General features: G+C 43.9%; 1 protein-coding gene across 2 annotated transcripts in view; it reads right to left on the bottom strand.

The window, feature by feature from the left end:
- Positions 1-5692, bottom strand: part of BEND4 (BEN domain containing 4) — a 37496-nt gene extending 31804 nt beyond the window's left edge. For both annotated transcript variants that reach the window (XM_080591169.1, XM_080591170.1), the window contains exon 1: positions 5254-5692. In XM_080591169.1, the coding sequence (XP_080447295.1) occupies positions 5254-5638 (385 nt within the window). In that variant the 5' untranslated portion in view covers positions 5639-5692. The remainder of the gene's footprint in view (positions 1-5253) is intronic.
- Between the last annotated feature and the right edge of the window lie 12642 nt (positions 5693-18334).

Genomic DNA, 18334 nt, shown 5'->3' with positions numbered 1-18334 from the left:
GTTTTAAAAGCATGGAGCCCCGGCATCATTGCATCGTTCCAACTGGGAGCTACCGACAAAACAAAAGGAGACCAAGAAACCAAACTACCACTGACACCCTCAAGTTGTGTTTTTTGTGTCTTATGTCTTTACTTCACACATTTTCCCTTTAAAAATATGAGAGGATGATATCGATTGGAACTTTGCAATCCTACTACAGAGCAGTTTTTCATTCATTTTAATCCTATAATCCGATTCCAAACCTGAAGTCATATTTACTGTTTGTATTTTAATCATTATGGTCCCTGTTGAGAAAACAGTTACTCATTTTTTTTGCATCTCCTTGTTGCAAGGGGACAAAATATGAATGAAACAACTGAAAAGGCATTAGATTAGTTTAAGAGATGTTATGCTAATATTATGGTTTCTGCTAAAATACGGCAAAAAGTAACTTGACATTTCAAATACCAGTTTTGAAGAATGCTCTAATACACACTACCATCAGTAAAGATAAAATTAATGATTAGTTTTGTTGTAAAATTCAATGCATTACGCACATTCACTGTGATAATGGCTTAAAATGCAACTGAGATTTTATACCGAAATGACAGCATTGATTTAATCTTCAGTTCAGTATCAGATCTACTACAAAGACACAATAACGGCAATTACTATTTTTTTTCTTAACTTCAACCCATACTCAAAGATATAAAAAGGAGAGCCGTGACTAGGCAGGGTTATTCTGCAATGCTAGCACAAGGATTCGGAGATGCTTTCTGTGGGTACCACTGGGCAGCAACAGGGAGGGATGCTCTCGGCACACGTTCTGGACACATCTGGCTCCGTGCTGAAGCGTGTACCACTGCGAAGTGACCGGTACACCAGTAACAGCACACGTACCCACGGTCTGAACAACCCTGAATGAGAATGATAGCTACGGTTATTTCTTGTGATGGAGAAAAAATAAAAACAAATGCTGCCCATTTAGCATTTATCGTAGAGCTCAGTATTTCAGCTTTTACAGAGTGACTGTAATTAGAAATGCAAGCAGTGTGCAATGTCTAATCGCTAAGAAATGACAAAAAATTATTTTTATGTGAACACTACTGAATAATCACTGATCTAGGATTCTTAATTGATTTAACGTAATGTATATATTTTCTAGGAAAGCAAGATTCTGTTGAAATGACTGCACCAGACTGAAATAGTGTAAACCGTTTATTAAATTCTTATTGTGACATTCCTCTTCCTTATTATGATGCTCACCAACCATGTAATTCTAATGTGTCAGCCCCTGCGCAGTCTTTAGCCTTACAGAACTTGTACTGACTTTAACCCCGATTGTGCCTGAAGGTGGACTTGCCAGATTAGGCCCATCAAGTGCCAACAGATCATGATTAACTTGCTAAAAGCGTAAGCAGTTCGAAGCAGGCAGTTTCTTTTGAGCGTGCCAGCAATCAGATGTCAACACATGGCAAATCAGGTACCAGCTCCCAGATACAGCTTTCATCTTTACCTCTCATTGCTGCTGAAACAGGTGGTTTCTTGGCTATCCAACTGCCAGACTAAAACCAAGGTTTTAATAAGAGCAAACATCTGAAACTCAACCTGGTGAATTACACGGATGCATCAGAAAAGCTGTCTGGAAAGGCTGGTGGGTATAAATCAGGTTCTACACCTGAAGATCTTTTCAATACTAAGCCTAGAGAGCTTTGCTAATAAAGCATTGTGCTGGGTCTCAGTGGATCTGGATTCAGGTGTTGGCTTTTCCATAGCTTCCTTTTTGACCTCGGGCAGATGGTACAAAAAGATGTCTTTTTAACTATTTGAGGGGGTCTGAATACCATACGTTCTCCCCTTTAAGGATTTTCACTAAGATTTGAAGGTCCAAGTTTCTTAGCAATAACCTCACTCTTCACCTTGCAGTGTTTCAGATTTTTCTCTCTCCATTTGTTGAATTATTGTATTATTATTGCTTTAGATTCCAGGGTAGCATCTTTGTACCCCCAAATGGCTTTGTCCTTGTATACAAACTTTTTCATTACACGCTGAGATACAAACACTGCTGCAAATGCCCAAGTCACAAAATCGAGAGCATCTGACACCATGACTAAGGGATGCTTTTTGTGGGTGTCCTGCATGGAGACACTCCAGCAGATGAAGATTACAACTGTTTGGCCATTTCAGAACTGATCTATCTACTCCGGATAAGTGTTTCCAATTTCTTGGTTAAGGGCAAGATGATCATCTTCACCTTTCTATTCACATAAAAAAAATTCTCTCTGGACATGATAGAACTTGCTTAATTGGTCTCATTAAACATGCCAAGATCTTAGCACTGGAATGACACCTCTAAGACAGCTCTGCTCATCTTTCTTTGCTTTCAGGTAAGCAAGGCACAGCGTAAGGTCTACATCATGTTTTCCCTAAGGAAAATGAATTGCTTTTGGGGACTGTGATACTGCTTAATGTAAATGCTACCAAAGGCAAAGACATGTTATTCGAATTATTTTCCTGGTATGAAAACAGACTAATAAACAATAAAGGAGAAAATGGGTATCTGCCCATGCCTTGAATGTGCACGTGTGGCTTACTCTGTATAACAGCGGTCACAGTAACCACTGTTCCCTGGAGAAGAGGGAAGGGTTGTGTTTGCGGCACAGCTCCACATTTCTCACTGTGAGATGACATTTCTCAGGCTGAGAGATGGGATCTCAAGCTAGATCCTTCCTGATGATGACGCAGGGTGGAGAATCTCTGCTCTTCACCCTTCCCACAGCCCCTCTCCCTGCCAGTATTCTGGAGTCTGGTGGCCAGGGCAGTTTCTCAGAGGACTGAAGATGATGCCATTAATTCTTGGCATGAGCTCTAGCCATTAGGAAATGCTTCAAAACACTGTAGCATCCCTACTCCTCCCCTTGTGGCTGTTTTAAGTGCCCGCTCTCAAAAACAAACTTGGTGCTCTGAACCCCCAGGTGCCAGAAACGTCATGCCTAAAGATTAAGAATCAACTGCATCAAGCGTTTAAGTTGCTAGTCCGGAGTTAGACATCCCAGGGATGGGGCTTTGCTAGCCAGCTTGCTTGCTGGCACATGTCAAGTACCAGCAAAAAGAGGGGAACCACTGAAACAGGTGTCCCTATAGAAGTGTGATCTGCAGCCCTCTATCACTTCATTCAAGGAAGCCTCTGTGCTATGTGCTATGGCTGAGCCAAGTGGGAAAACCCTGCAAGCCACCAGTGGCAACTGTCTGCCTTCTGCAGAGCAGCAGCAGGCAGCGCACCACTGGTGGTAATAACCTGTACAAAATTCCACTTCTGCACACTGTAGCAAGTTTTTGGTTTGCATTCTTCAGTTTTGCCTGATTTGCTTGGTAGCCAAGTCTCAGCTGTGAGAAGGGTATGTTGGGACCTACAGGAAAGCCCAGATGTGCAGGTGATGGGGCAGGGACTGCAAAGAACTTCAGCGCACAAACAGCCACGTTCTTTGTCAGCACAGACTGAAATCAGTGACAAACGCTGAAGCCTGCCCTAGCTCCTGGTTAGCACAGTCCACAGAGGTAGGAGAAAGTCCAAACTTCTGCTCATCAAAGCCCAGCTGGCTTTGCTGTGAATATGGCCTCATATATCATCTACCAGACAGCTGAATGTCTTCCATGGCGTAATCTGCTTCTGTGAAGAAATGTAGGTGTCACATTTATCAGCGGTGTTTTGATTGCGGGCCACAAAAATACTGAAATAACAGCATTCGGGCACTTAAAATAAGCAGTAGTTTCAAGAACAAAAAAGGCAAATATGACCTTCTGCTATGGATCCTGGGACCGTGCGTCAAGAGCAGCGAATTTTCAGTCTAATCTATTCAAGTATTAAACTTTTTTGGTAAAGTACTTGAATTATTTGTAACAAGACACAATAAATTCATCCCGTACACGGCTGCTTGTGAGTGAAAACACACATTAAAACATAGCCATATATCCTATTAACTAGCATATCTCCCTGTTTAGTAAAGAAATGTCATCACATTTGTTACAAAGGCAAACAGCAACATACCAAAACAGGCTCCAATTTTTCTAAATAAATAAATCAATGGTGTGTCAAAAATTAACAGATGAGTTAATATACCCGACGTTATCAAAACCAGATGGTGCTTCATAATATTCATCCTGTTCAGTCAAACCCTGAATATATTCTGGACCATCAGTATATAAAATAGGATGCTGCTATTTGTGATGGCAAACAAAAGCAATCATGCCTGCCAAGCACATACTATAACAGGCAGCATTTCAGCTCTGCTAGACAGAAAGTAATTAGAATGCTTTTAATGTCCAAAAGAATGATGCTGATAGGCTGCCACAGATGTGTAGATTTATGAATATTTATATGGTGGTTTATAGCTGACACTTTTATCAGTTGAAGAAGATAAAATATCTGCCTGACTCAAAAGCTTGACAGTCAGGTTAATAAAATCTCATTAAAGAGAATGACCTATGCAATTATATAGGATTTATTGTAATTCATTTTTGATTGTACTCTGCTTAAAGATGCAATTTCCCATTTCCTGATGCCAAATTTAGGTTGCATATCAAGATCTACGTGGTTTTTAACTCCGAGCCATCACCAGAAGAAAGATACGCGCTCGGCATCTCGCTATCTTACACCTTCCAGGAAGAAAAAAAAAAAAAGAAAGAAAAAAGAGAAGAAAAACACCCCAAATCCAACATCTCTATTTCGCTCTCCCGCTCCTCACCAAGCTTCGTGCCCGGGGAAGCAGCCGAGCCGCTTCCTCCCCGCCTGAACCGCCGCCTCTCCGGCTGCCTCCCCCCTCCAGCCCCAGCCTCTTCCTCTGCCCACGGGGACCCCAAAGCCTCCTCCTCTCCCCCCGGACCCTCCCCAAAAGCCGCTTTCCTCCCCAAAAAGCCCGGAGCTGCCCCGGCTGCAAGCCCCCCCCCCCCCGGGCGGCCGCTCGCCCCGTCGAACCGCGGCCCCGACGGGAGGAGCGCGCCCGGGACGGCCGGACGGAGGGACAGCGGGACGGACAGCCGGACAGCAGGGCGGACAGACGGAGGCAGGGGGGGGTTAACGGGCTGCCTCCCCCCGCTTCAACGCCAACTTTACTCGGGACCTGCCCTTCCGACGTGCGGCCGGAGCCGTGCCGCTTCGAGCCGGGGGTCCCCCGGCGGTGCTGGGGGGGGCTTCCCATCCCTCCTCCCCCTCGGGCGGGCGCCCCCGCGGCCCCCCCAAGCCCCGCCGAGCCCGAGGCGAGGAGTTGCGGGTACCTGCGCTCAGCTCCGCGCCGCCGCCCCCCGCTCCCCCCGCCGCCGGCCCCGCCGCCGCCGCCGCCGCTCCCCCCGGCGGGCAGGGGCCGTAGCGGCCCGCGGAGCCCGGTGCGGGCGTGCGGGGGTGTCCGTGCGCGGCGGCGGGGCGTGCGGGCCCGTTGGGGAAGGGCGGGTAGGGCAGCGGCTCGGCGGCGTGCGGGAAGGGCTGCCCCGCTGCGCGCCCCCGGGGCACCTCCACCATCGCGCCGGCTCTCTCGTAGCGCCTGGCCAGCGCCGCCCGCTTGCCGGGGAAGGTCTTGAGGACGCTGTAGGGACCCCGCTGCTTGTAGATTTTGGGGGTGCTGGGCCCCTCCTCCGCCGCCCGCATCTCCTCCTCCTCCTCCATCCTCCTCCTCCTCCTCCTCCACCTCCTCCTCCTCCTCCTCCTCCTCCTCCCCTGGCCGGGCTGTGGCCGCCGCCGCCGCCGCCGCGGCTCGTCTCTGTGGCACGGCGGGGCCCCGGCGCGGCGGGGCGCCGGCCTGATTGACAGGCGGCCGCGCCAATGCCTGGAGGGAGACGGGCGGCGACCGCCGAGTGTTTGGGGCGATCTCTGCTAATGGCAACGGGGCGGGGAGGCGGGACGTGGCGGGGCCGCCCCCGGCCCGCTTCCCCTCACGGAGGGTGCCGGGGGGGGCGGCCCGGCTCGCCGCGGTCCCTCACGGCCCGGCCCGGCCCCGCGGGGGCCGCCCCTAAAACTTTGTGGGGTTCCCCCCCCGCCTCACGAGTCGGCCCCGAGAGGAGCTGTGACCCGAGGGTCGCGGTCCCCCGCCGAGAGAGCGGCGTGTTGTGTGCGTGTGTGCCCCCCCTGTTATTAGGGGAGAGATAAATAATGCCATAAATAAAAGTATTTGGGAGCGCAGGACCTGTCAGAGTTGATTAGGGCACAGAGGACATTTTCTTTCTCATTATGCAAAAGCGTTTCATGGTGAAATAAAAAGAGGTTTCGCCGTAACTCATGCATGTCAGATTTCCAGGAATCCGGCAGATTAATCACATTTAGCATTATTTGCAATGCCCCCCCCTCCCCACCGCACACACGCACCCCCCTGCCCGCCTTTGGCCAGCCGCTGAAAATTGGGGACACGCGGGGCGCAGCCACGTCCCTCTCCCCTCCACCGCCTGCCCAGACCCTTTCAGGGACAGTTAAGAAATAATGAAATGCTGGTGAAAGACAGCGAGAGAATGAGATGCCATCGAGAGACGTTTCTGAGAAATGGTGGAGATCTGGGGGAGATGTGAGACAGCTGAAACTGAATGATATGTTGAAGAAAAATAAACGATAACAAACCGCTCGCTCTTCCCATTCTTTTCTGCGAGGCAATTTTATATTTTGCATTAACATTTCCCTCTTTCTGTCCCACTTCCCTCCTGCTCTTGCTGCTGTAATTTATCAGGATTACAATAAGCCCTCTGGCTTTTGGAAGTAAAATTACAGAACACCTTAGTTATATTTAAGCTGTGGCGGTGGGAAATCATTCCTCTGTCATCACGTGGAGTTTCGGCTACTTATTGTGGTCATCGCTCTCCCATTTCAGCTTTATTTATTTAGTCGGAGTCGGGCTTGCTGGAAATGAAAAGCGACCCTTCGCTACTGATGTAATTAACTCCTGCAGTCTTTGGCCCCTCTCCGGCAGAAAAGTAAAGCTAACTTCCACAAGCTGGGTTTTATTTCACGCGGGGCATACGGAGAGCAGGGCTGCTTCTGCTTCTGATTTTTGTGACAAGTAGGATAGATCGATTCTTTGTAGCAGCCAAAAGCCTCTAAATAAAGGCTAGTGTAATAGAAATCACTATTTTGCTTAAGCAAAATCAATCATAAATCTTTGTTTTCCAACTGACTCTTTGATTGCCTGTGCTTTAAAAAAAATATTGTACTGTAATGCAAAAGAGAGAATGGAAATAACTGGGAGAGAAACGTTGCTCCCACTTCAAAATGACATGTTTAGATGATGAGCTTCAACAATTTAGTGTTGGAAAGCCGTTGAAGAATGGACACGGAGGCCATCGTTTGCTCAACAGCTGGCCCTGTCCGTGTCCTCCACCTCCTGTCTTTGTCTCATCTGCCACAGCTACAACCCACAGCTATCTGAGGCCAGTAGGGCAATAAAATCGTATAAAGTTAGTATTAGGCTCTTAATAGTTAGATTCAGATAAATTCAAATAAACATTCCCAAATTAACTGCTCGACTGCACTGAGTTGAAGGAAACAACCCTTGCTTGCCTCAAGCCTCCCTATGGGTCCCTGCAACTCAGCTGGCTCCAGGCCAAAGCTGGGTCTGTGTGGACATGAAGGTAGAAGCCGATTTGGGGATAACGAGGTCTGAAGCATCTGAAATGGGCTGGGGACCTCAGTCAGGAGGAAAACGGAGCCCATACTGTATGCACTGAATTTCCTTCTGTAGAGGTTTCTGACAGTGCCCATCGTTGGACTACCAAAATGACCCTTCAGCTGTCTTGGCTTTTCCTCTGCTCTGCTCTCCGTGACTCTTCTGGGGCTGTAGACCTAAAAATGTGTTTCATTCTGTTTTGTTTTCCCTACTTTCCTCCTATGATTCTTTTCCCCCAGTTTGTGGCCCAAAGGCTGTGTGTCATGCCTAACCTGCTTGCCTCCTGCAGCTGAACCCCATGGAGCTTTTGGCTTTGCAGGTTGCCCCTTTTTCAGGGAACACCATTTTCCTTAGAAGCTCCAACCAGGTATGCAGCCACTTTTGGAGGTGGAATAACGTGACTTTGCAGTTGAGGAGCAAAGCCCTAAAGTGGCAAAAAAGCAGGCTGGGTTGAGTGATGGTGTCAAGGTCTGGGACGATAGATGCTGCTGCACCTGTGCGAGACATTTTGGGGTGGACATCCCTCTTCCATGCACCACCGCAGCTCCCTGTGACACATTTTACAGCACCAGAGGGATCTCGTGGGCAACAGCTTGTGGTCATTAAATTACTAACCGTTTAGCTCTGAATTACAATCTTGTTTTGGTTGCACACCAGATTAAACAGTTAGCACGTAGTCCTCAACCTTGATTATCCCCCCCGAAATAGCCTTAGCTGATACCAGCAGCTCATTTCAAGAAAGCCAAATACCTTAATTTCCCTTAGACTGCACAACCACTTGGGATTTGACCCTGAAGCAATGACTGAGTCTTTGCCTACCTGTTTATTGATGCAAGTTTCCCTTGGTTTACTGACACCAAGGGTTTGAGATCTGTAACAGGATTTTTTCAGAGTACTCTGAGTGAGCGGAAAAAGGATGGGGAGGAACTGACCCTCAAGAAAAAGAAAAAAAAAAAGCTATTCAAAACAAAGACAAAGGGCACAACGAAAAATAAGAAACCCAGCATTGCTGCAATATATGCTCTCCTGCTCCTAGAAATCACTGCGAGGAGAATATTTGTCAGTATATAGAAAAATACCCAATCTAGACACAGGCTATCAATCACTGAACATGCCTGTGTTGAAGGTACCGTGAGGTACTCAAAGAACAAAAGTGTGATTCATCTCTATCTTCCGAGCAGGGGCTAAATCTCGTGCTACTTATTCATGGAAGCAGAGCTACAGTGCTAACGAAAGCATGCAGGATTTGGCCATGAACTGCCAATATTGCTCTGCACATTTGGAGTACATGATGAGAGCTGAGATTGGCAACTCTCCCCTGTAATCTAAACCACTCTGCAAGCAGGCTAGCCGTAATTTGCTGCCCTAAACATTTAACCCCAGCTAGTTAATTTAAGCTTAGCTCAGTTGCTCATGTTTATGGATAAAGAAACAAAAGGGAGAGCATCAAAAGGAAAAGATGACTGTGGAATTCAATATTTCAGCAGCTGTTGATAGGTAAATGTTATTGAAGTGTGGCATTCAAAACCAAAGGCCTGCATTTATGATAATGAGCCTAACAAGGAAATGAGATTGACACAGCAATTCTCTGTTTTTGTTGTCCCCTGAGGTTAGAGATTATGCAGCGCATGGTTCTGTTTTTAGCCTCTTTGGTGATTCCAACTGTGAGAGACAACGCTGCGCATATTTGTCAAGGTTGCACTTCAATCAGGTGACTCAGGAGCTTTTGGAGGGGGAACACGAATCGCTGGCCTCACTTCAGCCTTAATCCACATCCCATGTCAGAGAGCCGTCGTCTGCCAAGCCATGGGCTTTTAGCCCCTGGTTCTCCTTTGTGCTCACTCAGTTCCTTGCGAAAATGCTTCGAAATAATTGAAATATATCCATCACAGCTACATTGTGTTTTGAGAATTACTGGAATGCTTCTCAATGACATTAATTGGGTTTAAAATATTTTTCTCTTTCTAATTAGTGCAAGATTGATGAGCAGTGGAAAGGGCATTTATACACAGGCAGACACATATTTCCATGCTACATTTGTGTCTTAATAAAATGATAACTAACTGAATTCTTGTGCTGAGTAAACATTGGCAAGACAGAAAATATCCTATAACTGTAGGAGGAGGAAATACCCTATCTTTTAAATGGGACCATATTGTGTAAAAAAAAAAAACCAAAAAAAACCAAAAAACTGTTTTCCCCGAGGGCTGTAAAATGGATAAATGAATTATTTAAATGTAGTTATGTAGTTAAAGGACACACAGGAAAAATGGCTTTGATACCCAGTGTAGGAAAAATTATTAATATTTTAAGGAACCAATTGTGGACATATGAAAAGCTCATTTTAATTAAAGGTAGCTTACATAGAGCAGTTTGAAGACAGCAGAAGTTGTATAGGGGACCCGTTGCTTAGTATTTTTTAGATATATGTCATGAATAAGACTGGTGACAGAACACATTCATAACTTCATCCTGCCCTGTTGGGTTGGGTTTTGAATAGCACCCCCTCCCTAAGCTCTTGCACAGGCTTAGTGCTGTCATGCTGGCCAGCTTATAACTGCTCGGTCGTGTTTAGACCTCTTCTTGAGGTGCTTCAGGCTTTGAGAGCAGCACCTCTGAAGGTCTGATTGCTGCGGACTGAAGGAGCCAATGCTCCGTAGGGTGAGGATCAAGCTGCTCCACCAAACCAGTGTGACTACCACCAGTGCCCCTATTCCCTGTACCTCCTATACTCTCAGACCTATTATCTGGGATTCAGAAAGGCAGTCCTTGTACGACGGAAGTCACAGTGACCTAGAACTCAATTAGAGTAGAAAACCTTGCTTTTCCCAAGTAGAGACACTGATGTTTTGTATTGAAGCATTACCCTAGGACCTAGCACCCACACAGTTAGGTGGTTGTTCAGGAGAATTTTGTCAAGCAAGGTGAACATATCAGTCACGGTTAAAACACAGATGGGTTGGACAGGGTAAAACAGCTGGAAGCAGAATCTTCCTTAAATTCACCCAGATGGGCAGTTTGATGGTGGTTCAAACGCAACAGGATATACACGTTCAGTCATGCCGTGTCTACAAAAGCAGAGCTGACTAAGTTTGGTGAACAGCATAGGTCTGGCAGAGCCTGTAGATACTGCTGGTGCTGGAAGCACAGGAGTTGCACCTGGTTCTTTGCTGAAGGTGTGCTTCACCCCAGAACAAATGCCATTCCCAGCTTTAAATAGGGCCTGTTAGGAACTGAAGGGTGTAAGATTTTCCCTGCATGTGTCTTCATCACTCTTCCATTCTCAAGCAGCCCCTAAAACTGACATTAAATCATGACAACAACTTGTTCTTAAATGCACAGTTCAAACACTTCATGGAGATGAAATAAAGGGCTTCCTCTACATTAATAATCTTGTAGCAGTAATGCTGGTAATCCTGTGGGAAACCCCCCAGAAAGCTGTCCTCGGGGGCAAAATCATTACTTACAGTCCCAGTCCAGAAAAGAGAAAAGCAAGGGGCAAAACCTGGAATCCCCTGAGACCACGCTCGTGCTCTGAGTGGTGCAGCACAGAATGACTCCACTGGGAGAGGTGCTAAAATCTTCAGAACACAAACAGAACCAGATGCCATATTAAAAGAAACAAAAAAGAGACAAAAGTACAAAAAGGCAAAATTGTGTGGGAGCAGGGCCAGGAGACCACTGTGGTTTCAAGCAAGAAGAAATTCTGTCACCCTGTAAGTGCTGTGCGCCTGGGAACATGTCCATCACAAGCTGCATCTCCTTAGGGGGAAAAAGAAAAAGGTGAAACCAAGTTTGCTCAGTGGCAAATGTGCAGATGTTTTATTTGCAGAAGCTGAAATTCACGTGCTGCATCACCCACCGCTGCACGCAGACGAGTTCCACCCAAAAGACATCCAGAGGTGATCTTGGAACATCACCTCAAATGAATGGCATCCTGTACAAACGTATGCTTTTACTTGTTTAAATGCAAAGAATCGGAAAAAAAAATGATGTTATGTCTGTAGTTGTCTCAGAAGATGCTACGGTAATAACCGGAGCGTATATCAGCTTTACTCTCATGATTACTGTATCGTGAGACTCTCTCTACGTCCTGGTCATTATTCAGCATCTTCATTATTATATTATTGTTTCTTTGCTATGTGACAATGGGTTTAATTCTTCAAATGGGAGGGACACAAGCCCATCAATGTCAACAGAGCAGTGACAGTTTACTTTAGCCAATGCTCTGTCCCCAGATATCTTCATTTATAGTTCAGGCAATCTTATATCCCCTAGCATCCTTAGAAATATCTGCTGGCTTGGGTGCTGATTTTGCCAGCCTTAGTACAAGAAAAGGAGATGAGAATTTAGGTAATTTACATTATTTTAATCTGGACTAACATTTAAAAATTTACCCAGATCTTTCACTCATCTGGTAGAAGAGTGGCTCTTGAAGGAAGACCTTCATTTTCTTTTAGTGGGATAAAACCCCCTCCTGCTCAGCTCTGTTAATGATGGAGGAAACCATGCTTTCCAAAGAAAGGGCTTTAGCTTACCTAATTGTTGTTTTCAGACCACATATATGTATGAAAGCAAGACAGTGTGACTCCTGGAAAATACAAGTAACAAGAAAGCTGTCCGGATTTGCAAGAAAATACATTGCACAAATACAACTGGGCGAAGTATGTACACAGACATGCCCTTTCTTTCTTTACAATTTCTTGCAGACACATCCAGAAAACAAGAAAACTAAATATTAAAATCTGACACTTGCACAGTTAGGATTTTACTGATTCACTTACATAGACATCTGATTAAAAATGCAAATGAGGCTGACTTCTGTGAAAGGCTGACCTGAGATCAAGCTTTCTGAAGACAGGCTATTTCCACTTTGCACAGAAGAAAGAAAAAAAGACTAAAGCATTTTTATTCACCTGGATGAAGCAAAAAAGAAAGAACTATTTATAAATATGTATGAATAAATATTTTATGATATATATGCTGAACAGTTTAACTGTTGTTCAGCAAATACATAATTTGTTAATTTTGCCTGCTTTCACTGAATAATTTATTCAACAGATCAGCTTTTTTAATATTCACTAGATGATCGGCTGATCAAATCCTGTTAGCTGAATACGTTATTTGATTTTTTTGCCCTTTTCAAAAATCACTTAGTTTATTGGAAGAACATTGCTGTGATTTATTAGAGGTATATTCCATCCAGTCCATGGTGACATTCTTCAAGAGTAACCTCCGAAGACAGTAGATTTCTTGCTCCTGTCATATGATATTAACCTTTTGTAATCCTCACACGCATTAGATGTCTTTGACCAGGGAAATAAAACCTCATGTCCAACAGCTCCCTTTTGTGTCACACATCCATGACAACATGTGTATGATGCAGTTTATTTTTTATTTGATGACTGGATATTGAATTATTTAGATTAGCTACATCAATCAATCCTGCATTCTGGTTCATCCAAGCGTCTTCCCTACAGTTCACTCAGCAATGCATCTCTGCACAGGATTTCTTCTAGCCCCTAAAATTGTCGCATAGCTTCAGAGAGACCCTGACATTACAGTGCAGAACAAGATGCAGAAAGGACAGTGTCTAATCCTTTACAAGTCAGCCTTGAAGTCAATCATCTTGTGTCCCTTTGTAGCTAGAGAAGGACTTCTTACATTTCCTACTTGAAAAGGGAGATTCCTAGCCTGCTATTGTTCTGTCTTTGCACCTGGGGAGGTCTTCGGAGATCAGGAAGTAAAGGCATGACATCATACATTTGGAGCATTATCTTATGATTTATAGTGTTATTTTACATTTTTTTTTGTAATTTTTAAAGCTTCTGAGGATGTGCTTTTTCTCTTAAGTTACTGAAGCCTAAATACTTGAATAAGGCTAGCTTTGTAAAAAAAAGAGGCTGTGAAAAGCAGCATCAATTCAATTTTTTTAAAAAAATCCTTCTACAGCTAATTTTCTGTAAAACTGCTCTATAAGACCTATAGTAAATAGAGAATAAACAACAGGGCAGTACCACACGAAAGGATTGAGAGCAGCACTCTGCAACAGCCTGTGTAACTTTGTTTGTGCTGTTGCCATCAAGACTGATGCTGACATCTAGTACTCAGATGTGTGTGCCATAGTCTGTGTGGTACAGCCTAATGTATTCCATATTTCAATACGCATGCATATGTAATAGGCTATATAATATTCCATACAAAAATTGCATTAAGAAAATGTTAAAGTTGCCTAATTCGGCATTTAAAAGTCAGGAAATAAAATTAAGGTTGTACATGCAACATTAACTCTGTTCCCTAGTGCATTTGCCTATGATACAGTCTAATTACATGATCAAATATTATTTCTCAGATTATACAGTATAATATCTAGATTTTTTTTTTCATCTTCCAAAGAGTGAAGTGAATTATGCAGGACTCAGCCAGATTTCTATAAGCCCCCATATGAAGAGTTTCTAAATAAACATAGACACATCAGTCTGGAAAAGGGATGACTGAAAGAAACCTGACATAGTGTTATAAAACCATGAGTGGTGTGGAAAAGGTGAATGATTACTCACTGTTCCTTCTACTGGGAAAACTGAGGAACATTCACTCAAGTAGCAAGTTTAAAACAAGCCTTTATATGCCATGCACTGTCACACTGCGGGACTCACCACCATTGACTGCCTGGGAGGTCCAATGTGTAATGCACCCAAAAGGCAGCAGAGAAAAATGTACAGCATATTTCTCTCTCTCTCTCTTTTTTTTTTCCTTTTTTTTTTTCCTTTTTTTTTCATGTGTGTGTGCGCTAATTATTAAATATGAGATGTGGGTATGCTGTCCATGCCAAGAAGTCACTGTATTGTTGGTGACTAGGAGCTGGGAGCATCTACCTGGAAAAGGCTGGAAGGTTTCATCTTCCTCCTAGTCTTCCTCCAAACTACCACTGCTGACCAAAGTTTTGGACGAGTAGCAGTTACCAAGGTTTCCATACAAAGTAATGATGATGATGGTGATGATGATGATGATGGTAATACCTGGTATTTGGGATCCCAGCCACAAGGAAAGAAGAGGTGAGTGCATGCCCCTTGTCTAGGGAAGATGCGACCACTATTTACCAGCTGAGAACCCCATCCTCTGAGCCACGTCGTACAGCAGACATTGCCGTGCCCATAATCTGACCTAAGAACATTGTGGGGCTGTCCCTGCCTCCACTCCTCCTCACTGCTCCATGCTCTAGCAGGATCTTGCTTTAGGTCTGTAGACCAGGATGTTTTAAGAACTAAGTGGAAGACTCGTACAACTGTATCCTTCTCTGTATTCCCCCATGGTTAGAGGCACACATAGCTGTGCCTCAGTGGCTTCTCTTCTGACTCAGATACCCAAAATGTTCATTATATGATTGTTGCATCCCACTTCTGGCTGGCATGGGATGCCCTCAGTGGACCAGTGAGAGACTGTGTGCATCCCTGGGAGCTGTGGACCAAAGGGACCCAAAGGGGTGTTGGAGATGACACCCACCAGGCACAGGTTGCATTCCCACATGAGCTTGTGCCGAAGTGCAGCTTAATATCTGACAGCACTGCCTAATGCATGGGAGAAGACTGGAGAGGGAAACTTAAGTGGGGCTGTTTTCATATGGCATGGAAGTGTGTGTCAGAAAAAAGCAGGTGGAGATGACAGCCATGTGATAGACAATATTCACAATAAATTCCATTTACCTTGCATATATTATCTGCCTGCTTCACCTGCACTGTGACTGCTAATTCATTTCTACCAGTCTTTTTCTCATGCTAATGAGGTTTAAACAATTGTTGGTAAAAACTGAGTTGCTAGAGAAATGGTCCTTTCTTTTCCCAAAATGCAGAACAGTCCTTCCTTCACTTGCTGACAGGCCTGAAATGACAGCGTTATTCCACTGGCAGCTCTAAGGTCTGTTATTTCACTCTGTTGAATCTGGGAGTCAGTATTTTATACAGTTAAAGATCAGCAAATATTAGTTCGGGGTAGCAGATTTTTGTGAAAGGCTTGTCAGACAGCAAGATATTGTATATAATTAACAGGAAATAACCTATAATTAAAAGATTATGTATGTACAAAGGTTATTTTGGGAAAATCATGGACAGTTTAGAAAATATATTAGTGATATTTATTCCTTCTGAAGTCTGAGATTCTGCATGCCTTTGCAGATAGAGCAATATAAAAACAACATTTTTTTAAGGCCTCAATTCTTAATTTTGTGTTCTGTAAAACGTCTGTAACATCTCAAGATTACATCTGGCTGAGGTGCCAAATAAAAAAAGCTGGTCTGTCTTTACAGAGGGAGGAGTTAATTTTCTGTACATGGAGAAAAACAAGCTTGATGCTTACGCCTGCCATGCTACAGTGGCTCATACAATAGGATTTTCAGGCAGGGAGGGGAAAAATAAATGTGAGAGGAATTATGATCCTGTGGTAAGGACTCAAACTTCCAGTGCCGACTGTGTGCAGGATTTGTCACTCACCCTGCAGGTGACAACATCACAGGAACAAAGCACAAAGGCATTGTTGTCCATGAGCACTGTTCATACGGTTCTGTCCAGTTTGTTGCTGTTATAAACTCAGTCCCAACTTGGTACTAGTTAAATCCCCTTTTTAGACCAAACCAGTCCTTATTCCAGAATGAAAAGCAACAAGATGAACATATTTACATTCCTCTTTCTACATTCCTCTTTGTATATCTTTCATCTTTCTTTTCTTCTTATATTTACTCTCCTGCCTGTTTTTCTTCTAATTTTTTTGATACTTCATTTACTGGTTCATCCCACCTAACAAACAATCTGGGGCTGGAAAATTCATAGGGGATGGCAGCATCAGAGATTTTGGACACTGACTGCTGTCCTTTAAAAAGTCACACTGGGCATTTTAAGATTTATGAGATCTCAGCTCTCTGTCCGCTCTTACCCCCAAAGTTTTCTGTGCTTGTAACCTATCACAGGAAGAATGAGGAAAGAATATGGTTTTGTGATGTATCTGTGTGGTTCACAGTCTGAGCCTACGAGTTGGTCTGCCCACAAAGCAACAGAAAAAGAAACAATGCTCAAACACCTGAGATCTCAGGAGCTTGCACCTGCAGGTAGGAGCAACCAGAGAGGGCTTCTTTTGAATATCAGGAATGACAAAGATACTTAAGGAGGCAGGAACTTATGGTTTCATTTGTGCAGACTGATAGAAGCCATTAAATGTTTGCAAAGCAGTTTTTCCCTGTAACATTACACTTAATGGGAACAAATTAGCTGAAAGATATGATTGCAAGGATGGTAACAGCAGGATTCTGCGTGAGCTCTGAGTTTACAGAGTGTTTTTTTTCTGCTCTTCCATAAAGGAAAGAGCTCTTTATGCTTAACTTCTGTGGAATCATATACACACATTTAAAGCAAATAAAAGAGGACATAACTCTTTGCCCTTAAATTGATTTAAGTTAGATGATGCACAGACATGGATGAGATGTAACTCGGAGCATTCTTTAGGGCTGGCACAGTTCTTGTAGATCAGGACTTGTAAAAACAACAGGATGAGCCTGGTTATAATGAATTGGTAGAAGTTACACGGCCCAAATTCTATGTTAAATGGGTAAAATGTTAATGCTGGATGTGAGAAAATAAAAAGTTAGGGAGAGAGCATTAGTAAGACATTCACAGAAAGAACTGGGTGAAGATGTATCCAAACTGACTTCAGTTCCTGGGCTGTGGGACTGTTATCAAAACTGCTACTCAGTAAATCAATAAGACTTTGTGTGAGAAGAGAAGCACCCCAATCCCTAAGTCTTAAAGCTATCGCCATCAGAACGTGCACTGATGTCCAGCCACATGCTCTAATACAAGTGAAATGTCTCTGAAGCTTAGTTCTTCCATGTTTCTTTTCTAGATTTGCTATATTAGACTCCTGCTATTCCTAGCGTCATACCTGAACCCTATTACAACAAAGAAACTGCAGAGGACATATAATTTCAACACCACTATGCAATATTTCACGGCTAGTATATGTTGTGGACTTATGCAGTGCTCAGTTCTTACAAAAAAAAAAAAAAAAGTTTAGGGGTTTTCCCAAGACCATATAGCAAAGCTAGCAGAGCAGAATATGATTTAGGACCATCCACCCACCATATGGCACTCACTTCTCCATCCTATGCTGCTTCTTCATCATGCTAAGTTAGTCACAGCTCTAGCAACAGAGATAGGAGGGGTTGTTTATTATCCTCAGCACAGTAATGATACCTCAGGCCACAGTGACAAGTAATTGAAACAACGGGGGTCTCAGAGATACTTAAAAGCAGAGATCTTAAAATATACAGAAGCCGGTGTAGACAAATGCAATGTGTAACTAATAAATTGCCAGCTATCTGCAGGGCAGGATTGGAGCCTGAATTCGGTCATTCCAGAGAGTTCCACAGTGCCACTTGCATTTTGCCATTTACACCTCAGAGCGTAAATCTCCATCGAGCCAAGGCTAAAATAACAGCAATAATAATAATTAGTTATTCACACATACATTTGCCTAAAGGGATTTCCACTTGCAAATCCCAGGCAGGTGAAGAGTATATTTAACACAAAGGTGTGACAACAATCACATCCAATTACAGGCCCACAGCTATGCAGCGCTGAATATCTATGGCCTGAAACTGATGAGGAGTTAATCAAGTAAATAGCGATCTTTATAAATATTGTTGACTTATTGTGCCATGTTGTGCTGGC

This window comes from Anser brachyrhynchus (genome assembly GCF_964034855.1).
Source record: "Anser brachyrhynchus genome assembly, chromosome: 4".
Lineage (NCBI taxonomy): Eukaryota > Metazoa > Chordata > Aves > Anseriformes > Anatidae > Anser > Anser brachyrhynchus.
The sequence above is the reverse complement of the archived record's forward strand: the minus strand, read 5'-3'. Positions and strand labels throughout refer to the sequence as shown.